Source organism: Hypomesus nipponensis, chromosome 6 (genome assembly GCF_054491055.1).
Source record: "Hypomesus nipponensis isolate SF chromosome 6, ASM5449105v1, whole genome shotgun sequence".
Taxonomy (NCBI): Eukaryota; Metazoa; Chordata; class Actinopteri; order Osmeriformes; family Osmeridae; genus Hypomesus; species Hypomesus nipponensis.
The window spans coordinates 15,317,814-15,340,149 of NC_140366.1; the positions used below are offsets into that span (position 1 = coordinate 15,317,814).

Sequence of the window (22,336 nt, forward strand, 5' to 3'; positions counted from 1 at the left end):
GTGGCCATCTCTGACGGCTACACCACTAAGCAATAGAAACCCGATGTGGCCGTGAATCATGTTGCTGGGATTTAAAAGAAAACATATTATCTTAAAATCCGATTGGCATTCTTTGCGTGAAAGCTTCTCACGGCCACAGGTTTGACGTGTCTGCACTAGAGGGACAGGATGCGTCATCCACAGATGGTCAGTGTGATCTCGCCCTCTGTTCTGCCACATTCAGGTTGAGCTCCATCGATACCAAGTACCACATCTGGAAGATGGGAGTAGTGCTGACCGACAATGTAAGTGTGACTCCACGCTGCCTAGGTCCTGAGCTTCATCATGACATCAAGACCGTCGCCTCACACTGTTCTCTGCCTGTTCCTTCAGTCCTTCCTCTATCTGATCTGGTACACCGTCATGTCTATCTTGGGCCACTTCAACAACTTCTTCTTTGCCGTTCATCTCCTGGACATCGCCATGGGCGTCAAGACCCTCCGCACCATTCTGTCTTCAGTCACCCACAACGGGAAACAGGCATGTTTTCAGCTCCTGCCTGTAGAGGGCAATGTGGTTAATACTATCCACGCCAGTTGTGTTGGTACACCATTCAGATTGTTGTCTCATGTGTCTCTGTAGCTGATTCTGACTGTAGGCCTGCTGGCCGTGGTGGTCTACCTCTACACTGTGGTGGCCTTCAACTTCTTCCGCAAGTTCTACAACAAGAGCGAGGACGAGGACGAGCCGGATATGAAGTGTAACGACATGATGACTGTACGTTCCAAAAACTCCTTTTACTGTGTTTAACATTTCCTTTTTAAAAACACCTTACAGTTGTGAAGTATAAATAACTATAAAAAAAACTCACATCTATACAATAACTATAAAAAAACCACATTTATACAATAACTATAAAGAAAATCTATACAAATACAAAAACCTGTATTCAAAAACCTCTATTCTCTGTATTGTTACATTTGTATTGTTATAAGTCTTAGTGTATAAGTATGGAAAGACACTCCCTCTTTTGTGGTATTTCTTAATTTTATTTGTATTATTATTTTGCCATCGAAAAATAATAATAATGAAACCGACCCAAACATTCCTCTGTCTTCCGCAGTGCTATCTCTTCCACATGTATGTTGGAGTGAGAGCAGGTGGAGGCATCGGGGATGAACTCGTCGACCCTGCAGGAGACCCCTACGAACTGTGGCGCATCATTTTCGACATCACCTTCTTCTTCTTTGTCATCGTCATCTTGTTGGCGATCATCCAGGGTGGGTGACCTCTGACCTGCCAGTCTGACTGGAGAGGGCACTGTGAACTGTACAGGACCTGGATGGAAATCTCAGTTTTAGTGTTTAGTACATATTTCTTCAAACTATAGTTAGGTAGTTGGTTTCTTACATTTGATTCTATAGTTATTTTTGTGTCATGTCATAGGACTGAGAGAGGGCCCTTCAAGGCAGCTTGTGTTTCCCTGGTGTTACGTAGAGCAGTGGTTCCCAACCCGGGTCCTCGGGACCCCCTGTCCTGCATGTTTTAGATGTTTCCCTGCTCCAACACACCTCATTCAAATGAATGGTCGTTAACAAGCTTCTGCTGAGCTGGATAACGATCCATTCATTTGAATCAGGTGTGTTGGAGCAGGGAAACATCTAAACCAGTTGTTCTCAACCCTGTCCTCAGGGACCCCCTGCCCTGCTTGTTTTAGATGTTTCCTTGCTCCAACACACCTGATTCAAATGCACGTTCGTTACCAGGCTTCTGCAGAGCTAGATAACGACACTTTTATTTGAATCAGGTGTGTTGGAGGAGGGAAACATCTAAAACATGCAGAACAGGGGGTCCCTGAGGACCAGGGTTGGGAACCACTGACGTAGAGGATGTGTGTTCTTCAACACTGCTGACATCCCCTGATGATGTCGTTCTCCAGGTCTGATCATCGACGCATTCGGAGAGTTGAGAGACCAGCAGGAGCAGGTGAAGGAGGACATGGAGGTAATTACATGTTTCCTATTTTGTATGTTATGCAATATACGTAAAAACTGTTATACAGAATACATATAAAAGTTTGAAATACTGACATTTGTTCTCTTTTTAGACCAAGTGCTTCATCTGTGGCATTGGGAATGACTACTTTGACAGAATACCCCACGGCTTTGAGACCCACACCTTACAAGAGCACAACCTGGCCAACTACCTGTGAGTCAAGTCAGCCTGGTCCCAGAACACCCAGAATGTGATAGAACATCCTTTCCACGTGTTCTAGAAACATTCCACATTCCAAGGGCTGTCTTGTTGTCTCTTTAACTTAATAGTCACGTGTGTTTCTCCCTCTAGGTTCTTCCTCATGTACATCATCAACAAAGACGAGACAGAACACACCGGTCAGGTAAGTAACATTTCATCTATGGACTGATGTGCAGCCCTTTTTGACGCTGCTCGTAAAACGTCTTTACAAATAGGGATCTTATAACCCGAGAGTTGACTGTGGGGTCAAAAGATGGTTTACTGGAGGAAGCGGATGTGAGCGAGCGTGGCGGCTTGTAACATCCCCTCCTTCGTACTGTCGTCCCTCTCAGGAGTCGTTTGTGTGGAAGATGTACCAGGAGAGATGCTGGGACTTCTTCCCTGCCGGAGACTGTTTCCGCAAGCAATACGAGGACCAGCTTGGCTAGAGAGGACACCACCACTTCCCCTCGCCAACACCCTACCATCCCTACCTACCTACCATCTAAAAAAGACTGACTCCCAACTCACACAATGTCCAATAGAGCCTGAATCACTAGCGGGACCTTTACCCTGCTGTCGTTGACTGTGTGTGTGATCTTACCATTAATATGCACCGTCAGCTGTTACTGAGAGCCGAGACACTGAACATGGATGACGGGCTGGACACGTCCATCCGCACCCAGTCCTCGTCACCGAACATGAACCGACACCTCGTCTGTCCGTTTTTGGATGCAAAACTGATCTTTTGATTCTACTTCACATTGCCTTTGTCACTTGCTTAACCCCAAAACCAGCTGCACTACATGTGGTGATGTTGATGTGGAAGGTTACAGCATGATGAGTGAATGTCTTGCTAACGTCTGAATATGCACAAAGACGATTGCCATTATATTACTGTGATTGATTACCAAAGTAGTACCAACTAGTGTGTGGTGGTGGTGGTACTGTTATGATAGTGATGATGCTGGAGTTAGAGAAATGAATGAGACATGATCTAATGTACCTTATTACTTGGTGTGATTCTGATGGAGAGATTAACAAAATGTCCAGACTGATCCAGACGTAACTATTTTATCAAGTGCCCATGTGCCTTACGAGAAACTATGCAAACCCTTTTGTCCCTCCAGACACACAGTAATGCTCTAGTCGCGGATTCGGTACAAGCTAAATTATCTAGACTTAGTTTTGTGGCTTTATTTAACAAAAACAAACAAGAAAAAAATATATATATAAACATTTGATGTAAAAAAAGAAAAAAAGAAAAGAATATACAACAAAAAAAGGAATTGTAGAAGATCGTTGTGTCAATGTTGCTGTGAGTTTGGTTGTGTTCCCAAGCTGCAGTGTCCTGCCTGCCTGCACCTGAAAATAGAGAGCCCACAACATCAAAATCTACGGTTTATTTATTGAACATTTAAAATAGTGAGATAGTAAATGCTAGTCTATGGCCATTTGTATGTATGTAGTAGCTTTGATGAACTGTTTCTTTTAAACAAGCAGGAGGAAATTAATAAAAGTAACCGATGCAATAAACCAGCTCTATTCTCAAACGCCTGCTGTTCCGCTTTTAGGTAAGTGCGGTTCTTCACAAGGACAGAAACACTGTATCCAGTCATTCACCAGAAGAATCCAACATTATCTCAGTGTTCTGAACTGGAACTCCAAGTCCCATCTTTGTCCCCAGTCACCTGGGTCCTCACACTGCCCACTCCATTATACCTCACAAACCCCAAAACTTGGGTGGGAGGGACTAGTCCAGGTCCAGAGCCTGTGAGCTGACGAGATGGTAGTTGAAGGTTAGGAGATCATGCTGTCCAGCCAGTCCTCCAGATCCTCCTCTGTCACTTCCTGTTTGACAGGCTCAGGCTTAGAAGAAGCAGACGCCTCCTCTACAATAGGCTCCTCCTCCTTTTCAAGTATGGCTAAAGAAACAAAGAAACACTCAATGCCATGACCATACACAATACTGTTGTCTTCACTGTAAAGATATTGCCCCACAAGATACACAGTAACATACTGTGCATGTTTTAGATGTTTCCCTCTTCCAACACACCTGAATCAAATGAATGGGTCGTTATCAATCTCAGTAGAAGCCTGATAACAACCTATTCATTTGAAAGACTGAGATAACAATAGCCACTAGTTTACTTTGATTGACCTGAACATCTGAGCACTCACGTTGGTCTTGGATGGTATCCGTCTCCTCTGCATGGACAGGTAAAGCTTTTAACGGTTCGGAGACCGGGGTTTGTAAACTGAGTAGTCTGTCCAACTCTTCATCAATATCTTCTGCCTGAGGCTCGACTGTGTTGGACGAACCTTGGGAAACATTGCCGGAAGCTGGGCTTTTCGCTGAGGAAAGTCCCAGGCTTGTGCCAGGGCCTTTGGGAGTGGGGGTTTGAGGCTTGAGCACCCCTGACACTCCCAGGTCCTGCTTGGCTACCATGCTCATATTGGGCAGCTCCACTGGTGTTGATACCTGAAATGCCACAAAAACATCACTGTCTTTAACTGCCAACAACTATTCAACATCTATTTAACTCCTGAACACAACATAAATTAAAAAAAAATGACATGTACTACTGATTTTCCAAATTGTTCTAGCTATTGAACCAGAATTGAACTATCCTTGGTCGATGGCAGGTTAGCAGCTGCAGACATCAGGGAGAGTAAAAGCTAAGGTGCGTACCTGGACCAGATCTGCATCCAGATTCAGTCTCTGGTGCAGGGGCAGTTCCTGGAGAGACTGGACCAATGCAGGGAGGTCCAAGAACATGGAAGCGATCTGAACAGGTAGGAGAGGAGATACTAGTGAGGGGGGAAGGAGATCTCCTGTCCCCCTCAGACACACCCGACACACCCCTACTCAGGTACTAAGATCTAAGTCAAATGGATTGGAATAATCCCATTTTAAATACATTTTAACTTGATTTTAAGTGCAGTCATTCCCATTTTGTCTCTTGACAATTCTGTCCATCTAAAAACAGAGAATACAGGAGCTCTGATGCTGTTTTAAGATCAAAGACAGGCTGCCAACTTCACAAGGACAATATGAACCTGAAAAAATAGCGATTGTTGGATGGAATGTTCTGACTGGAGGGTGATAGCCACACTGAGCACATGGAGGCCTTGACATTTACAGAACAGCAGATTTACCTGATTGACAGCCAAGGCATCTATCTCCCACTCCTTCTCCTCAGTAAAGCGGAACTGAGAGTAAGAGTCCCCTTAGAAATACAGAGAAAAATTTGACAATCAGACATTCCTGCCCAACAGATCATAATACGATATTCACAAGCCCATTGAATATCCCTGTCTAATATAACCAATTTAGATGTATTTATTTTGATTATATGATTTGAAATGTTTCAGTCCTTGAGCAAAAACCCGATGATAGATAAGGCAAGCAGTGAATAGACCAGACTGCAGTCCAGGCAGTCCCAGCTCCTCACTCTCCTGTACCCCACACCGATGGACAGACAGAGAGAGACAGGAACAGTCAGAGAGACAGACAGTAACAGTCAGAGACAGACAGGAACAGTCAGAGACAGACAGGAACTGTCAGAGAGACAGACAGGAACAGTCAGAGAGACAGACAGTAACAGTCAGAGACAGACAGGAACAGTCAGAGAGACAGACAGGAACTGTCAGAGAGACAGACAGGAACAGTCAGAGACAGACAGGAACTGTCAGAGAGACAGGCAGGAACAGTCAGAGACAGACAGGAACAGACAGAGAGACAGACAGGAACAGACAGAGAGACAGACAGGAACAGACAGGAACAGTCAGAGAGACAGACAGGAACAGTCAGAGAGACAGAAAGATAGACAGGCAGGAACCAACAGAGGGACAGACATGTGATCCATTTTCCAAGCCAGGAGAAGCGGACGTCAACGTGACCTCCCCCGCTCCACAGCAACACACTCCAGAAGACAGGCACTATGAGGCGTCTATCTGTGGCCATGCCTTCCCTGTCAACCATGAACGATTCAGCCTTTAAAAGGCTTGTGTCAAACAGACAATGCCTGAATGGCAGTCAGATAGGAGGGGTGTGCTGGGTGGTCAGATAAGTCTGATCCTCCAGGGCTTGGCCTTTACCAGTCCTGTCTGGGTGTCGCTGCTCCTGGGCTCAGCCTGCTGTCTCTTGGGTGGGGGGAGGCACAACCGACAGACTGACAAAGCCTATGGACATCCTGTTTTCCTGTCTCTCCATCCCTTGTCGAGTCCCTTCCACCCCCCCCCCCCTCTCCAGGCCCTTCATCCCTCTCCACCTCACCGCCCTCCTCCAACCCCTCTCCACCCACACCCCACACCCACTCCCATCCAACCCCCTTTACTCCCCCATCCACAGTCAATCTGAACCTTAAAGGACAGCAGTAGGAGATCTGCTGACTCGTGTCACCCTGACATGTGTGACAGGACATACCATACAGGTAATTCCCTGGAATGGACAGAACCATGGCAACCGCTGCCAGGGTGATGGGAGAAGGCTCTGTCAGTGTTCCAAAGCATTCAGCTTTGAAGATTCCTTCACGAGGAGTCATCAAAAACGGACTTTGAATTGCCTTAAACCCCCCCTCCAAATATTAGACTGGGACTGCAGAGGGGTAGCTTAACATTTACATTTATGCATTTAGCAGACATCTACAAAAGGATTGGTCATCTCAAGTGTGAAGCCTAGCTTTTCAAAGGGGTGTCTGACGTGTGAGATGGGTGGCGTCAGAGCAATGCCATGTGCGTTTAACTGTAAACTAAGCGTTTCAATTCACTCATGTTGACATGTGGTATAGATGTCTAACCTGACGCTAGTTCTAATGTGTGTTTAATGTGATGTCTGAGCTGCATGACTGCTCTTTTTTTCCCACCCTCTTTCCATCCCTGGATCCCAATGTGGCCATGACAGTCACCCTGTTAGCCTACTGGGTCATTGTTATCATGGACTGGTGGTGAGGCTGCTAAAGCTATGCCCAGAGTAGATCGCTAACATGTTTTCTGTCACGCCTTGTAACCAAACCAATTAACACTACAACTTGAAGACTTTCAGACCGTGCCAACGATAAATCGCTATGTGCTAATTGCAATTAAAATGGGCAGTCGGTGATGCGAGACAATTAAGAGCAGCTACTGTATTCGTTCAGTATGAGGCTGTTTGCATCAAATTACCAGGTTTCAAACAAGTTTACACTGAAGACAGATTTTTGTGAAATTGTCCTGTATCCTGAATTTTCTTTTTATTTATATATATATATCTATATATATATATAATGTATTTACTAATATCAACATTCCTAACCAATTTAAAAAAGTCAAATATTTAAACAATTGTACTTTTTTTAATTGGTTAGGAATGTTGATATTAGTAAACTATGAATAAACAGGAACACATCCCTCAGTCTAACTAGAGAAGTAGGCCTAGAGCTATGTCTTGTGGGAGCGATAGGCGGTAAGTACAAGTGTACCGTCATGGAGAAGAACCAGTCAATTTGAGAGGAAACCAGTTGTGTGCTTTACTAAATGAACTATTTTTATCGGCCTACATCCCAGTTGAGTGTACAGTGGCTACAACGTCCTCCACCCCCCACTAATCACAGATGTGTAGTTGCGTCGCCTCACCTAGATTGGGGTCATAAACCGCCGGATACTGCCTACAAGCGCTTTCAAGCATATTCCGACCGAGCTACGAACACTTCGGCTAATCTACACACCAAAAGGTTGTTCGAGAAATAAGATCACTTTTTGTGTGAGTGTTACGGAAAATGTGTGGAGGCGTATCCAAACATATGGTAGAAAACCTAAATAAAAAAAACTGAACAGGTGAACTGCTTCACAGTGTCGAGTTACACAAGGTGTTTTTACCAACTGTTGTCCTGTAGCACAGACCCATTAGTCACCTTCCCCTCAGCGCTAAGGGCCTAACTCAGCATGTCCTATAGGGAGCATCGCTAAGAGAAACTCATCAGGACAGAATGAGAGTGGTCTAGCCTCAGCTGTGGTTCCCGATCTCTGAGCCCTCTGGTCGGATTGGACATCACCTGAACACGCCGGGACAGCTGAGGTCCCCATTAACAAGAAGCAGACAGCAGTAGACATTAGCTAGCTAGATTAATAATCACTAGCCTAGCATTGATCTTGGACAAAAGCAGTCAATAGTTGAAGCCTAATACGTGTGGTAGAAAAACACTGATCATTATTGGGTTATGTAGTACCTACTGTGTGTCAATTATAGTTTGTTTGCCACATCCTTGTGTGTGATTATGTCATAGATGTTGGTTAAAATACTATATTGAAAAACAGTGACATGAATTAAAAAAGACCACAGGGTTTCAGATTAAGTGGTTTTTTGGCATTTGTTTTTGTGTAGGAGCTTTAGGGAGAACATTGAGAAAACCCAGTGGGTCACTCTTAAGACCTGCTTGACTACCTACAGTCAATTCAATAGAAACCACAAGAAAATACTATTTACCTAAAGAACCTACATGTACCAGGCACAGTGGTTAATACAGAGTACAGCACTTAAGTGCCTTTTTCATTCAAGCATAAGGCTGAAACTGCAAGGTTAGAAATAATTGATTACATAAAAATAAATAAACTAGTGCTTCGACAATAACCATTCTTAGAAAAAAGAACAGCATTGAGCATGTCTGACGTCAACAAAAATACATAGCCTTGGTGGCAGACATGTTGAACCAGACTCCCTGTACAAGTGGTAATATAGGTCAAGGCAACTGCTCCTTCACAGAGGAGGTGATAAATGTGTTTGCTTGAAGGAACAAAAATAAGGTCAAAACAAGGTCACAAATTCTCTTGGTCAAAGAATGGAATGACAAGCTGAACAGATGTTTCCAGGTCCTTCTTACTTTTAACAACTTCCTTGTTCTATCCATGACAACCTCGGCTTGTTGTGGTGTGGGGGAACCTTTGATGCCTTCAGGCCAACGGCCACAGGTAAAAACATTCTAGAACCTGTTCTCTACAGGAGAGCTTCTACACCGGGATCAGGCTGCCCAACTTGTCCGGGTTTCACTTCACTGCAGACTCTCAATCCCCCATCAACCAATCTGTTTCTAGTCCTGCAGCAGACAAACTTCCAATTCCAGATCCATACAGGTTTGTGAGAGATAGGACATTTAATGCAAAAACAGATTAATTGGGCCAAACAAGATACAAAACCTTTGATCAACAAGATATTATTGATCCGCAATCATAAATTACGGAGCATTAATATTAAGGGTTACAATGTTTACCGGAAACACAGTGGCAGAAAGTTTTAATACAGACTCCTAAATGTGCTGGCAGATTGTGAATGTCCATTAGCGTTAACTCTGCTGTTTACTGAGAGAGCCTCCACAACGCCTTCACCGACTGTGACACGTTTCCTCAAATTGCCAATTTGATTAATAAAACGTCACATTTGGGTAGCTCCGGCTAATGAGCAGTGTGAGTTGTGTATCTGTAGATTGCTGTGAATGGGTGTGGGTGCTACTGTGACAGGCCCCATGGGATGCTAGGAGACCTGTGTCTGTCAAAGAGCTTAATGGACCATTATCAGCAGCGCAACTACTGTTATTTATAACTAGGGGAGAGATGCTGTGTGGCTGCACAGTCGGTCACCCGTGTCCTAATTATTTCCACTCCCAAGCATATATTATAAAGTAGCACATTTAACTATCTTTTCCGATGCTTCAGCTGAGTGTGTGTGTGTGTGTGTGTCTGTGTCTGTGTGTGTGTGTGTGTGCTATGTAGCTTGACGGTGGTGTTGTCTCAAGGGTTGTACGTTCCACCATTCCAACACAAACAAAACAGCTACAGCAAGTGTGCGTACCATGTATGCTTACCGCAGCCTGTCACACTTACAAACTGTCAAATGAAGCATGAAAAAACAAAAAGACGCTTTTGGATTGGTGCCATCATGACCACACGGCCACCGCAAATCAAGACAAGCATGTAACCAGCAGTTTACCCAAGGCCACCAGAAGAAAGGCAAGGTAATTGTGCGACTACTAAGAAAACATGTTTGCTAATTGTGCCTCAGATTCGCTGGCCTTCTTAACAGGTCCCAACTGAAACTAAGCAACAAGACGCAATGAAGAACCCAGCTGTGGAAGGTGTCAGAACTGAACTGGGGCCAAACCCCAAGGCCTAGGTTAAGACATGAAAAGAAGCGAGAAGCAGTCGTCTCCTTCCAGGTGTATTCTTGTCAGGACGGATTATTCCCCACCAGTTAGGGTACTATCTAATGTACCAGATCCCTCCTCCGGGACATGAAATCATCAACAACAAGCTTTTTCCTACCCTGGCAGCCATCTTGCTGCCAAGGGTATCTAAAGTGACAGGGCAGGAGTCTCTCTCACTGTGTGGAGGGAGACGTGATTTCAGTCTGACACCAGCCTCAAGACAGCAAGTTGATGCTAAAACCAGAACAGCTCAAATTTAAACCCATAATTATCACATCAAGCAAAGGAAACCAGTCTTCCTGTAAGGAAACGGAAGGTCTACTATTGTGTGGAATATCAACTAGCCTAGTGTAATCAAACAGCTCACATGCTGTTAAGATGACAACACCACATGCATTACAATACCACTGAACGCTGCTTATACTGTAGTGCTTAAAGGCATACGATCTCAATGCTTTAGTTCCCTCTCAGAAGAGTTAAATTATAGAAGGCATCCCAGTGTGTAGTTTAGAAGTCTTTGCATTGTCACAGAGGCCAGCGACAGAAGACGGCGTGTTAGCCTGCTTCAAAGAAGCAGTGGCCCTATAGTCCTGCCTGGTTCCCTCATTACATCCCCTCCCCCAGGGAGTCCTAATGACCCTCATATCCTCCATTACATTCTCATGATAATCAGCCAAGCCCCGTGGCTCCTGGACCGACAGTAGAACATGTCTGTCTGCCTCTCGCATCCCACCAGAGGAACACACAGGAAGACATTCAGAGACCGTCTCACAGTGAACATGGAGTACTCTTATTAGCTCCAATGGCCAGACTCTGAAAGTACCAGACTAAAGGGAGCCATAATGTTCTGGGGAGGTCAGTGAGGGGTAGAGACGTTTCAAATCCCCCCTCAGACATCTTACATTAGGCTGTCAGGATATAACAGCTATACCCACAATGAGGGTTGACAAGTGACAAGTCACTTTCAGTAATACAGGTTTTTACACCAACAGTCGTTTAAAGCATCTTGGCCGTTTTGAAACGTTTCAAAATGACCGTTTCAAATGCCAAATGTTTCAACCACCAATCATTTTATTTCATTTATGCAATTAGCAGACACTTTTATCCAAAGCGAGTTCCAAGAGAGAGCTTTACAAAATTGCATAGGTCACTGAACATAACAACGAGATAGCCTCAAACATTGTGGGTAACCAAACATGAAGCATAAATAGTGAAGACCAAATAAGTCCCAAAGGGAATCTCAATCAAGGTTTGAGTTGCGTTGCTGAGTCTGGTCAAAAGAACTGACGTAAGCCATCATCACTGCTTATGGCCCTTTTCAAAGTCATTGTGACAGTGTTATGCAATTCTATAATAGGCTCACTGTGTCAACATGGTTTCCCAGGCAGTGTTCAGCCTGAGAGGATGTTGCTAGGTATGGGGTCTGATATGGCATCAAACACCTGGGGTCCTCTGCTAGAGAAGGAGGCCCGCAGACCTGCTCAAACAGGTCACCTGTGTATGCACACCAGGTAATCAAGGACCAAGTGTATAGGTCTCGCAGCATTTCAGTGGTTAGTACCAGGGAACAGTCTGTACTCACATCCGACAAAGTGTAACAATAACATCAGCTTAACGACAAAATTACATAAATCTGATGATAGACTAGTGCAACGTGGTAAAAAAAATAGGTGCCGACAGATTAACAGTGCTAAAACAGGATCTGAAATACAATACGCTGACAAGGTCAGTTTTGCAGGTAATATCATAAGCAAAGACAAGCTAAAGGTTAAAGATCCTGTAAAGCAAATTTCATGATTTGCTTCTCAGTACATTATATAGGTGTGAAATGAGTTCCTGAAAGCATGTGCAAAGCGCAAAAATTCTGTGGCACTGAAATGTGGAGTTAGACCATTGAACAGTCTCTCTTCTGTTCTCTGCTCAGGTTTTGTAGGCGGAGCCAAAACCCGACCGATGTACGTTACAGCGACCGATCTATGTCAGATCACAGACGGTTGCACTCGGTTACTCAGCTGGTACGATGCAAAGACAAAGTCATTCACACATAAAACACTCAGACACTGCAGGTATGGCTGTTCTGATATCTCCAATTGATTTAGCTAGTGTTGCTGCTAAATTTCAGAGCTTAATTTTACATACTTGTCTGTGTTTTTTTTTTTTTTTTTTGAATTTGGATGGGTAGTAAACCACACATTTTTCTGAACTTAAAAACTCATTTTCAATTCCACTTTACAGGATATTTAGGGTGTTCTAGGTTGTAATAAGTGCTTAGTCCACGTGGAGTATGAAGAGGTGCATCTCAAAACAAACCAGTCAAGATGAAACAACAGACTGATGCGATAAGGGTCAAAGCAGAAGGTTTGGCTGTCATCCAGAAGAGGCTTAAATAGAAGCTACCTTCCTAGACACAGGAACTAACATGGCACTTCAAACAATGTGTCCATCTTTGGTCAAATCGATGTGGATCTTGTCAATAATGGTTCTCTTACTTTCATGTCAGATTGATCCATCCAGCCACCCTCACACCAGAAAATCACCATATTGTTGACAACTTGGCCTCAACAGGTTGATGTGAGCAACAACAAAAACACCTTATAAAACCTGCACATTTTTCCGCTACCCAATAGGCCTATTGTTCCGCAAACTAGGCTATATACACTCCCATTAAGTCCCAAACGAGGCTATAAAAACTCACATTACGTCCCAAAAATAAATGTAGCCCGTCTCCTGACGTACTGTATAGATACCTGCTGTATGCATCGTATGAGCCTCAGGTTGGTGTGAGGCCTGACTGGGTATGAAGGAGTTCATGAGAGTTCAACAGACACCGGAACACCACACACTGTTTAGAGTCTCAGAGCAGCAGCAGAGTTCAAGCACTCAACACACCAAGCACCATCACAAACGACCGTTCCTGTGGACACGCCCCCTGTTTGTCAGGATGCTGTCATGCATCGGGCCGCCCTACGTCTAGGTGCAGGTGGGGGGGGGGGGGAGGTAATGAACTCCTTATTCGTTATCACCAGTAAGGCTGTCGGAACAACACACCCTACTCCAGTAGGGCAACCAATCATCATAAACAAATAGGTGCAATACCAACACATGCACACTTGTTCTGAAACACACAGGCATGGAGAGATGTAGGCCTTCACATCGTAAATGTGTGTCCACCAACACTATCATAAGCAACTGCAATGCACAAACTCCTCCTCTACTCCCACCTCTTCTTCCCCCTCCAAAACGCTCTCTGCGTCCAGCCATTGCGCCCTGTGGGAGTTTCTATCCAGTCACATCTCCATCTGTCAGTGACGGCTGCAGCACTGGCAGCTACTACAACAGTCAGTCGGTCACGGGAGAATCAGCCAGCCAGTCTCTGAAGAAGTCAACCCCAGCAGACCCACTCTGGCCCTGCTGAGCTTTCCAGCCACAGAAGCAACCGCAAAGTCACCGTCGTAGCAAGACACACGTCCAGCCAGGCGCTCCAGTAACTACCCCAGTATAGCGGAACATCAGCTATTCCTGCCTGTTCTCCTTGTCCTTCTCAGCCAACCAGACACTGCTCAAACTTCAATAGAGAGCGAGGGAGGGAGAGAGGGAGCGAGGGAAGGTGAGAGGGAGGGAATGGAGGGAGAGGGAGGGAGGGAAAGAGAGAGGGAGGGTGAGAGGGAGGGGCGGGCGGGCGGAAGATAAGCAGGGAGGGTGATCCACAGTGACACACTTCTCAGTCCCCTACACACAGGCTAGGGAGAGGACTTCACAGCTCTCCTTCTGCAGGATGCCAGTGACTCAGGACTCTCCATAGTTGGGGCGTGCGATCCAGCTCCGGGCACAAGACATCAGGCAGGAGGACCGGCTCTGGTCTTCTCAGCAGGAGGTCACAGCTCTGAATGGGGAAAGCTGTTCATCTGGAAACTTGGGAGGAGTTTAAGAGAGACCAGCCTGATTCTCTCTGCTCTCCTGACTCAGGACCGCAATACAGGTGGACGAGCAGCCTCATAGACAGACTCCTGTAATACGTGTGTGTGATGAAGGACGCTGAGGAGACATACCTGTACCTGACTGGAGAGGGTTAGGGGAGAGGAGAGAGGGAGCGACAGGGGGAAAGAGACAGCGCACGAGAGAGAGAAAGAGAGAAGCATTCAAAAGAGAAGAGAACGAGGCTGGAGAGAAGGAGTCCGTCTGGACTGTGGGAGTAGAGACTACGGGCTTCTGGAGGCTGTGACAGCCCCTCTGATCCCAGGGAACACGGGCTGTGAGACGCTGGAGCCGTGAGTATGTGTTTAATCTGGTGTCATGAGTTATCAAATCTATCTACTGTCCAGGGATCACATCTCTATCATAACGGCACTCTCTTCCATACACTTGTTAAATGATCAGAGATAAAGAAAATGACGTTTGCCCTTCAAATCAACATTCATTTGTATAGCCCTTTTTACACGCAAGCATGTCACAGAGGGCTTCACATACGCCCATAGAACTGCCCCTCAACCAACCTAAACCCTCAGGGAAAACAAGGAAAAACTCCCAGAAAAACTCACTGCAGGAGAAAAAATGGAAGAACCCTTCCTGACGGGCTTACCCAGGGGTTAGGAAGCACCGACAGGATTACAAGTGGCTTTACACATTGTGGAGAAACTAGCACAGCACATTAAATTATTTGTGTTTATTTTGCCACATCAAAGTGTAATATGTAGCACTTTTGTGGATTTAGGATCTGTATCCAAACCCTTTTTATTCCAGGGGAGGGCTGAAGACCGACCGATAAAGGTTGATAATATCAGGCTGGTGTTCAGCAATGTTCACTTGCGGAGGTCTACAGTTGGCGGAATAGGCTACTTGCGATTGCGGCCCTTTCTATTTCTCTAATGAATTAACAATCTATTTGGCTAGTTGTCGACCCTGAGGGTTGTTCACTACTCAAGCATTAACAATACCGTGGAAACTACCATCGCGAGCTACCGAAATTGTCGTTCGTCTTAGTTAATAATGTCCTAGCAATTGTCAATCTTAGTTATCCAATTCTTTGAAAGCCTAATATAATTTCCTTTTGACTCATTCTGATTGAGTGCTGATAGATGGCCATTAGCGCTGCAGCTAAGCCCTGACCGCGGGGGTGTCTATTGATCCTGTGTTAAACACGTAGATAGATGGGGAGGCAGTAGGCTAAACAGGGCAGGACAAGAGGAGTCTGGTGTGTGCGTTACCCCTGGCAACACCACAATCAAACCCCAACAAATAATGGAGCCTTTGACACCACCATACCTCCATTCCCTGCCTTAATTAGACACAGGGACGAGCTGTGGCTCAGTGGAGATTCACTCAAATCAACTACACCTTTAATATGCCAAGACTACTTTGACAAACAGTTGGTAACATGGCACAATCGAAAACACTCTTTTCACTATAGAAGTGTCCGTCTTGGTAGATGGTAGACTTTCCGATGTTATGTCTAATTAATGTCCTCAGTCAGCCTTGTGCAAACTGATGGGAGCAGTAACCTGGCCTCTCAGATAGCTATACTAAAAGGATTCAAATCAAGTTCTGTTTTCCATATTATAAAAGTTCCCCGCTGATAACTGGCATTGCATAAGCTCTTTAAAAAGGGTGCATGAATGGAGGATTGGCGAACAGATGGTGCAGAGGCCTTCTGATAAAAAAGAGAAATGTTGCTTGGTTAAATTGCTTTATTTCGTCTCAGTATGCAAGCATTGTTGACCTACGCCATATCAGTGTCAACAATTCAACATTGCTTGAAAAGAAATGTGCGCACACATTTTTGAGGGCGTCGGCTCTGAAGTTTCTACAACTAGAAAACTTTGACTGTGTAGGGGCGAGAATCTCAGGAATGGCATTTACCATGGCACACACAGACCCACTGTTTCGTCTGAGTTGCCAATTACAACCTGCATCAGAGTGGAAGCTAGTGGTAGTGAATAATAGGACTGAGATGTGCAGTAGGCAGAGTGGCATAGAAAAGCATCTGCATTGAAAGAGTGTCTTTTTCAATAAAATCACAATTGATTCCAAAAGAAATTCAAGTTGATAGGTAACACTGCACAAGTAAAACATGTATACAAATTATACTGTAGACCAGTGGTCTTCAACCCTGGTCTTCAGGGCTCATAGTCCTGTATGCTTTACATGTTCACCTGTTCTAACACACCTGATTCAAATGAACGGTCGTTATCAGGTTTCTTCAAAGCTAGATAACGACTCATTCGTTTGAACCATTTGTGCTGGGTACACACTAAAAGATTTTTAAAATCTTTTCAGATTTTCTAAATGCGAGAGACCGCAAACACGAGGACAAATAAAAACCTAGATTCAACCGTTTTGCTCCTATAGTATGTGGTGTTTGTCCTCGGGGTTCTCCCCACACATCAGGATTTCTGATCATAAATATTCAATGTTCAATATGTTGAACCAATCTAAAGATAATCATTAATGTAGGTTGTGATTGCAGCAGACGCGACATTGGTAGGTTGTCCTGTAGTATGCCCTACCTCTTGGCCACCGACTGGGCAGTCCTTTGATGTTGATTACCAAGAGAAAACTACAAGAAGCCCATTCATTTCCTCAAGGCAGTCAGAGCCTCTCCAACACTTCCTCATAGCCCAGTCAGGAGACTACTCAGGAGACATAGGCTCACTGAGCTAGGCTACAACACGCTGAGAGCAGACAGTCAGGTAAGCGGAGATCCGCCCAGAAATGCAGCCTTGTCTGGCCCTTTTGTTTAACCTCAGTAAAACACAATTAGCATACTAAAAAAGGGAGGCTCGGATAGAAAGGCAGCAAAACAAGTTTTGGGTGTCTGACCCTCTAGTCAGTAAAGCAACACGATCTGACCCTGTACTCTCGACAAAACAAACACAAGAGCTACTTAAACACTTGAACCCCTTGGTGACACCTGAAAAACCAAAGAGCTTGTACAAGCAGTGGTCTAGAAGGGAAAGGGAGGGGGGGGAGAAGGGAGGGCTGGCTGGCTGGCTGCTGGGTGAGGAGGGCTGGACGAGGAGGGAATGGGGGGGGGGGGCACAGTGGACAATTCCTGATTTCATAGATACCATAATTGCCCAGAAAAATGCCTCCAACAGAGCACATCTCCTCCCACGTTCAATTAAGTGGCCAGTGAAGGACCGAAGGCTCTCGCTTCCCAGCATGACTAAGCTGACAACGTGGGCAAAAACAGAGAGACGAGAGAAGAGTCAAACAAATCACAACAACACCTCTGACACCTGCCTGGCTCTGGGAGAGAGGCTGTTTTGTATGTACAGGCTAGACCGAGTCCTGTTATAAAACCTCTGAGCTGGGGCTCATTGTCCCAGGATAGCCTTAGCATCAGCAGTGGCACCAGGCATCTGGTAATATTATCATGTCTGGGATGCGAGTTTCCACACCATCTGACATAAACATTTACATGACTTGACAGTTTTTTCTATGACCATGAATCTAAATGTCCATGTTTAGTTGTTTTTTTTCTCAGCATGCACATTTAAAAAATGAGCTTAAAATGTAACGCACAGCTGGCCTCAAAACAGGTCTTGCTTTAGAGTGCCTGTGGGTAGGCATATGTAATTAATATGTAATTACATGACATAGTCTATTGTTTCACAAATTCCCATGACTACACGAGTTATACCTTTAGGATTTCATTTATTTCAATACATTTAGTCCTGGATATCAGGATTTTACTTTACATTCCCTGACTTATCAAGGTTTTCCAACACTGCATTCTGGAGGCCTCAACCGTTACAGGTTTGTCTTAGTCATCAGCAAAGATGCTACAGGCTAATCAGTGAAGCACTATTTCAGCCTGACAGTCAGTATTGCATGTCAACAGCTGGTGATTATCACGCAATGAAATAGTCTGCATGTCATGTCGCCTATAACACTTGTAATATCAAGTCAAAATAGTTGCACTAGTCAACATACATAAAAAAGTTGGTTATCTAGTCTCAATGACAGTAAGAATGCAGGATAAGTACTTCAGGCTGTCTGTCTGTCTGAACCACCAGACCGAAAACCTGCTCTGTCAGTTTAGAATTGAGTTTAGAATTTTATGTAAGAAATAGTGACTTTAATTTCTCATTCTAACCAATGGGCTGTGGCACTCATGTACTCAGAAATAGATGACACAAATAAAGCTCATGAATATCAATAGTCCTGTTAAGGAGCCAGTTTATGAAAATTAGGGCTGAATCCAGTTTAGCCCACTCTGGGAATACTGTAGCAGGGTGAACTTGTGCTAGGAAAACATCTCTCATAACTATTCAAAACTAGAGACATAGATAAGAGAATTAGATGCAATTACTAAGGGAAGTTTTACATTTGCAAATTTATTTTTGTAGTGGGCTGTCTAAAGATTTGGGAGCAGGATTTAGGAGGTAGCTCATTCAGTAAACGTGGGTTAGCAGATCTTCACCCACAAAAAAAAAAAACGATTTAATATCCTATATTCTACTTTGTGCTTCATTGATAGATTGAGATTTGTCTGAATGTACCTGCAGATTCCAGGAGGATGTGAAAGTCCGTGCCTCTCTGTGTAGGCGTGTCATCTTCATTTAGCGCCTCCTTTTCTGACTCCTCGTATCGATCCCAGTTAGATTCTAACTTTCTCCGAGAGAACACCTCTATTTCCTCCTCTTCCAAATTCTTACTATCGTCATGCTGCTCCAAATCCTACAGGGAAACAGTAACACAGGTCAACTTAGACCTAACCAGCTCTGTGTGCCAATACAAACGGACTTGACCCAGGTAATAGAGTTCCCTTCACGCTAACTGCACATGAGTATTGCAGCACGCAACAGCACCGTTGGCTAGCTAGCACCGTTCCATTGACCACTCACCCCGTGGATAGCCGAGGCAGCCAGTGGACCTCCGCGGCCGCGATAATGACCTCTTTTGCCTCGTCCACGGTATCCACCTCTTCCTCGGCCCCTGTGTTCACCTGAACTTCCAGCTTCATTTCCCCCACCATCTCCGCCCCCTCTTCTCCAACTCCCTCCACGGCCCCTGCTCTGCTTTCCCTCCATGACTCATATGTCTTGTCGGACGTTTTGGAATGTAACAGCGAGAAGTACTGGTGTTACACTTATCAGTGTCCCCTGGAAAACAAAGTGTAGCGCTCTGGTAGCGCTAGCTCTCTTTCAATGTGCCGGTTTCATATGGTGTTTGCGTCCAACAATAAATCATTTATATATAAAATAAATTAAATACATATAAAACAACGTATTTTAATAATGCAGATCTTTAATTACTAATCTATTTTTCTTTTTCTTTTTAGGAATCCTTGATCAGTCATAATGGGGCCACAAATATACCTATTAAAACATTACTCACTGTAATGGACTAAAACTGTAGCAATATGGATATCAAGGGCCTTCAGAACTCCACATTTGAAGGCAACACTTCGTACTCCCAGCCCATCACACACAGTCTCTGGGAGGTCATCACCATAGCAACAGTTTCAGCCATTGTGAGTCTCATAACTGTGGTGGGAAATGTGCTTGTGATGTTGTCGTTTAAGGTGAACAGCCAGCTGAAGACTGTGAACAACTACTACCTTCTGAGCCTGGCCTTTGCTGACCTCATCATCGGGGTGTTTTCTATGAACTTGTATACATCTTACATACTAATGGGTTATTGGGCCCTGGGGAACCTAGCATGTGATCTTTGGTTAGCATTGGATTATGTGGCCAGCAATGCATCTGTCATGAATCTGTTGGTCATCAGCTTCGACAGGTACTTCTCTATCACAAGGCCCCTGACGTACAGGGCCAAAAGGACCCCAAGACGTGCCGCCATCATGATTGGTCTGGCATGGCTGGTGTCATTCATTCTATGGGCACCGCCCATCTTGTGCTGGCAGTATGTAATAGGTAAAAGGACAGTTCCGGCAAACCAGTGCCAGATTCAGTTTTTCTCTGTGCCGGTGATCACATTTGGCACAGCCATTGCCGCTTTCTACATCCCTGTGTCGGTGATGACTATTCTTTACTGTCGGATCTATAAAGAAACAGAGAGGCGCACCAAGGATCTGGCAGAACTCCAGGGCCTCACGTCCTCCGAGAACCCCGAAGGTAACAAGCCTCCGAAAACAACCATCCGCTCCTGCTTTAGCTTCACCAGCGAGCGCAGAGACAGGAACCAAGCCTCCTGGTCTTCCTCCAACCAGAGCAATGCCACCAAGACCACCACGCGCTCCGACGACGCCTGGGTCAAAATGGACCAGATCACCTCCTTCAACAGCTATTCCTCGTCGGGGGAGGAGGAGGAAGAGGAGGAGCAGCCGGTTTCCACGGCAACCTCGCAGGGGTCGTTCAAAGGTCCGAGTCGAGGGCAAGGGCCGGCAGAGGAGGGGCCGGTAGCAGGTTACAACGAGAAAGGGTATTTCATCAGCCCTGAAAAGAAGGGAAGCACCAAGAAGGGAATCTCTTACAAGTTCAAACCTAAAGCACAAGGGAGCAGCCTGGCAAAAGAATTAAAGAGGGACACCAAAACTCCACCGCCTTGTGCATCGGAACCTGATCAGCCAGCCCCCAAATCCCTCTCAACCACCTCCAAACCCATGGACCCCACCCTGAAAAGCCAAATCACGAAGAGGAAGAGGATGGTGCTGATCAAGGAGAAGAAGGCTGCGCAGACTCTCAGTGCCATTCTCCTCACCTTCATCCTGACGTGGACGCCCTACAACATCATGGTGCTGATCTCCACCTTCTGTTCCGACTGCATCCCCATCTCCCTGTGGCACTTGGGCTACTGGCTGTGCTACGTCAACAGCACCATCAACCCCATGTGCTATGCGCTCTGCAACAAGACCTTCCAGAAGACTTTCCGCATGCTGCTACTATGCCAGTGGAGGAGGAAGAGAGGGGAGGACAAGCTCTACTGGTGTGGACAAAACCCAGTCATCAGCAACAGCAAAATAACATGATGGGTTATCCATATAACATGTAAGATTGTTCAGCAGATCTCCTTTCAAAGTGACTCCTAAGTTTTCAGATTTTAGCATTTGTGTCTCAACAGAGGACAGTATTTGGATAATGTGGGTATGACGTCAATGATGTTGTTTGCTAGTACTACGTGCCAGCCAAGGGGTCAATGTCAACATGCACTTGTAAATGGAAATTACAAATGACTTGTGAATGCATCCATTATGTGCTTTCATGAAATTTTTGTAGATTGCACCTTCAATGTCAATTTACGAACCTCACAGAAAGGTCTCAAAACAACTGTTTTGTGTAGAAAACAAACATTTAGGTAGAGTACAGTATATACTATTCAGAGAGTGTGCTGTTTGTTGGTCAGTGTTGCTAATGTATTTTTATACTAGACATAGCTGTTCCGTCTATTTCGGCCATTGTAATTTTAGACATTTTATGAATATTGTACTGAAATATCAGTTTTAAAGATAACATTTAGACTTGCTATTTAATTTATAAGAAACAAAGTAAAATTGTATTTAAGGGCTACCCAATGATGTTTACAGTGGTGGTTTGATTACACTGAGTAAGTGACAATCCTGTATGCAACCCACAGGGAATAAACAGGATAACCATCAATAAGATTAGGCAACAGTCGTTTAGTGAAGAGAAAATACAATCTGTACAGTTTTCTGAACTAATTGTAATTGATGTAATTGATTGGAGCTGGTCTATTTATATCACAATGGTGATTGGTTGACATATGATACTGTACTACCCATCTCTGACATACGTTTTTAAGGTGAAGCTTACAAGCTTGACACAGTGCCGGTATTGCCACGTACCGGTATTAACCCCTTTTGTCCTGGTGCCTTTGTTTTGCTCAGAAGACAGACTGCATTGTCCATTCATTTGTGTTGGTGACCTTGATCTTGCGTATAGTAATGTGCATGTTCATCTATATTTATGAGCGTACCTGTTGAATATAAACATCCAAACATGAATAGTATGCTGGTTTTGGAG

The 22,336-nt window shown here is 44.7% G+C and overlaps 3 protein-coding genes across 4 annotated transcripts in view; 2 read left to right on the forward strand and 1 right to left on the reverse strand.

Annotated features, from left to right (window-relative positions):
* Window positions 1–3,767, forward strand: part of ryr3 (ryanodine receptor 3) — a 51,149-nt gene extending 47,382 nt beyond the window's left edge. For both annotated transcript variants that reach the window (XM_084699407.1, XM_084699406.1), the window contains 8 exons: window positions 224–284; window positions 373–519; window positions 622–756; window positions 1,103–1,259; window positions 1,919–1,983; window positions 2,087–2,187; window positions 2,326–2,377; window positions 2,568–3,767. In XM_084699407.1, the coding sequence (XP_084555533.1) occupies window positions 224–284; window positions 373–519; window positions 622–756; window positions 1,103–1,259; window positions 1,919–1,983; window positions 2,087–2,187; window positions 2,326–2,377; window positions 2,568–2,663 (814 nt within the window). In that variant the 3' untranslated portion in view covers window positions 2,664–3,767. The remainder of the gene's footprint in view (window positions 1–223; window positions 285–372; window positions 520–621; window positions 757–1,102; window positions 1,260–1,918; window positions 1,984–2,086; window positions 2,188–2,325; window positions 2,378–2,567) is intronic.
* On the reverse strand, window positions 3,397–19,438 carry aven (apoptosis, caspase activation inhibitor). Its single transcript, XM_084699405.1, has 6 exons — window positions 19,238–19,438; window positions 18,893–19,070; window positions 5,374–5,444; window positions 4,907–5,002; window positions 4,396–4,696; window positions 3,397–4,139 (listed from the first exon to the last, which is right to left on the reverse strand). Exons 1-6 carry the CDS (start codon window positions 19,421–19,423, stop codon window positions 4,015–4,017), a joined length of 957 nt encoding a protein of 318 aa, XP_084555531.1. The 5' UTR covers window positions 19,424–19,438; the 3' UTR covers window positions 3,397–4,014.
* On the forward strand, window positions 19,046–21,540 carry chrm5b (cholinergic receptor, muscarinic 5b). Its single transcript, XM_084699404.1, has 2 exons — window positions 19,046–19,145; window positions 19,675–21,540. Exon 2 carries the CDS (start codon window positions 19,756–19,758, stop codon window positions 21,322–21,324), a length of 1,569 nt encoding a protein of 522 aa, XP_084555530.1. The 5' UTR covers window positions 19,046–19,145; window positions 19,675–19,755; the 3' UTR covers window positions 21,325–21,540.
* Window positions 21,541–22,336: the final 796 nt, after the last annotated feature.

Coding starts and splice junctions, on each gene's coding strand:
- aven (XM_084699405.1), bottom strand. CDS start 19,423: ATGGAGGGAAAGCAGAGCAGGGGCCGTGGAGGGAGTTGGAGAAGAGGG. Junction 19,071..19,237: donor CTGCCTCGGCTATCCACGGG/GTGAGTGGTCAA, acceptor GTTTCCCTGTAG/GATTTGGAGCAGCATGACGA. Junction 5,445..18,892: donor CATCCTCCTGGAATCTGCAG/GTACATTCAGAC, acceptor TGTATTTCTAAG/GGGACTCTTACTCTCAGTTC.
- chrm5b (XM_084699404.1), top strand. CDS start 19,756: ATGGATATCAAGGGCCTTCAGAACTCCACATTTGAAGGCAACACTTCG.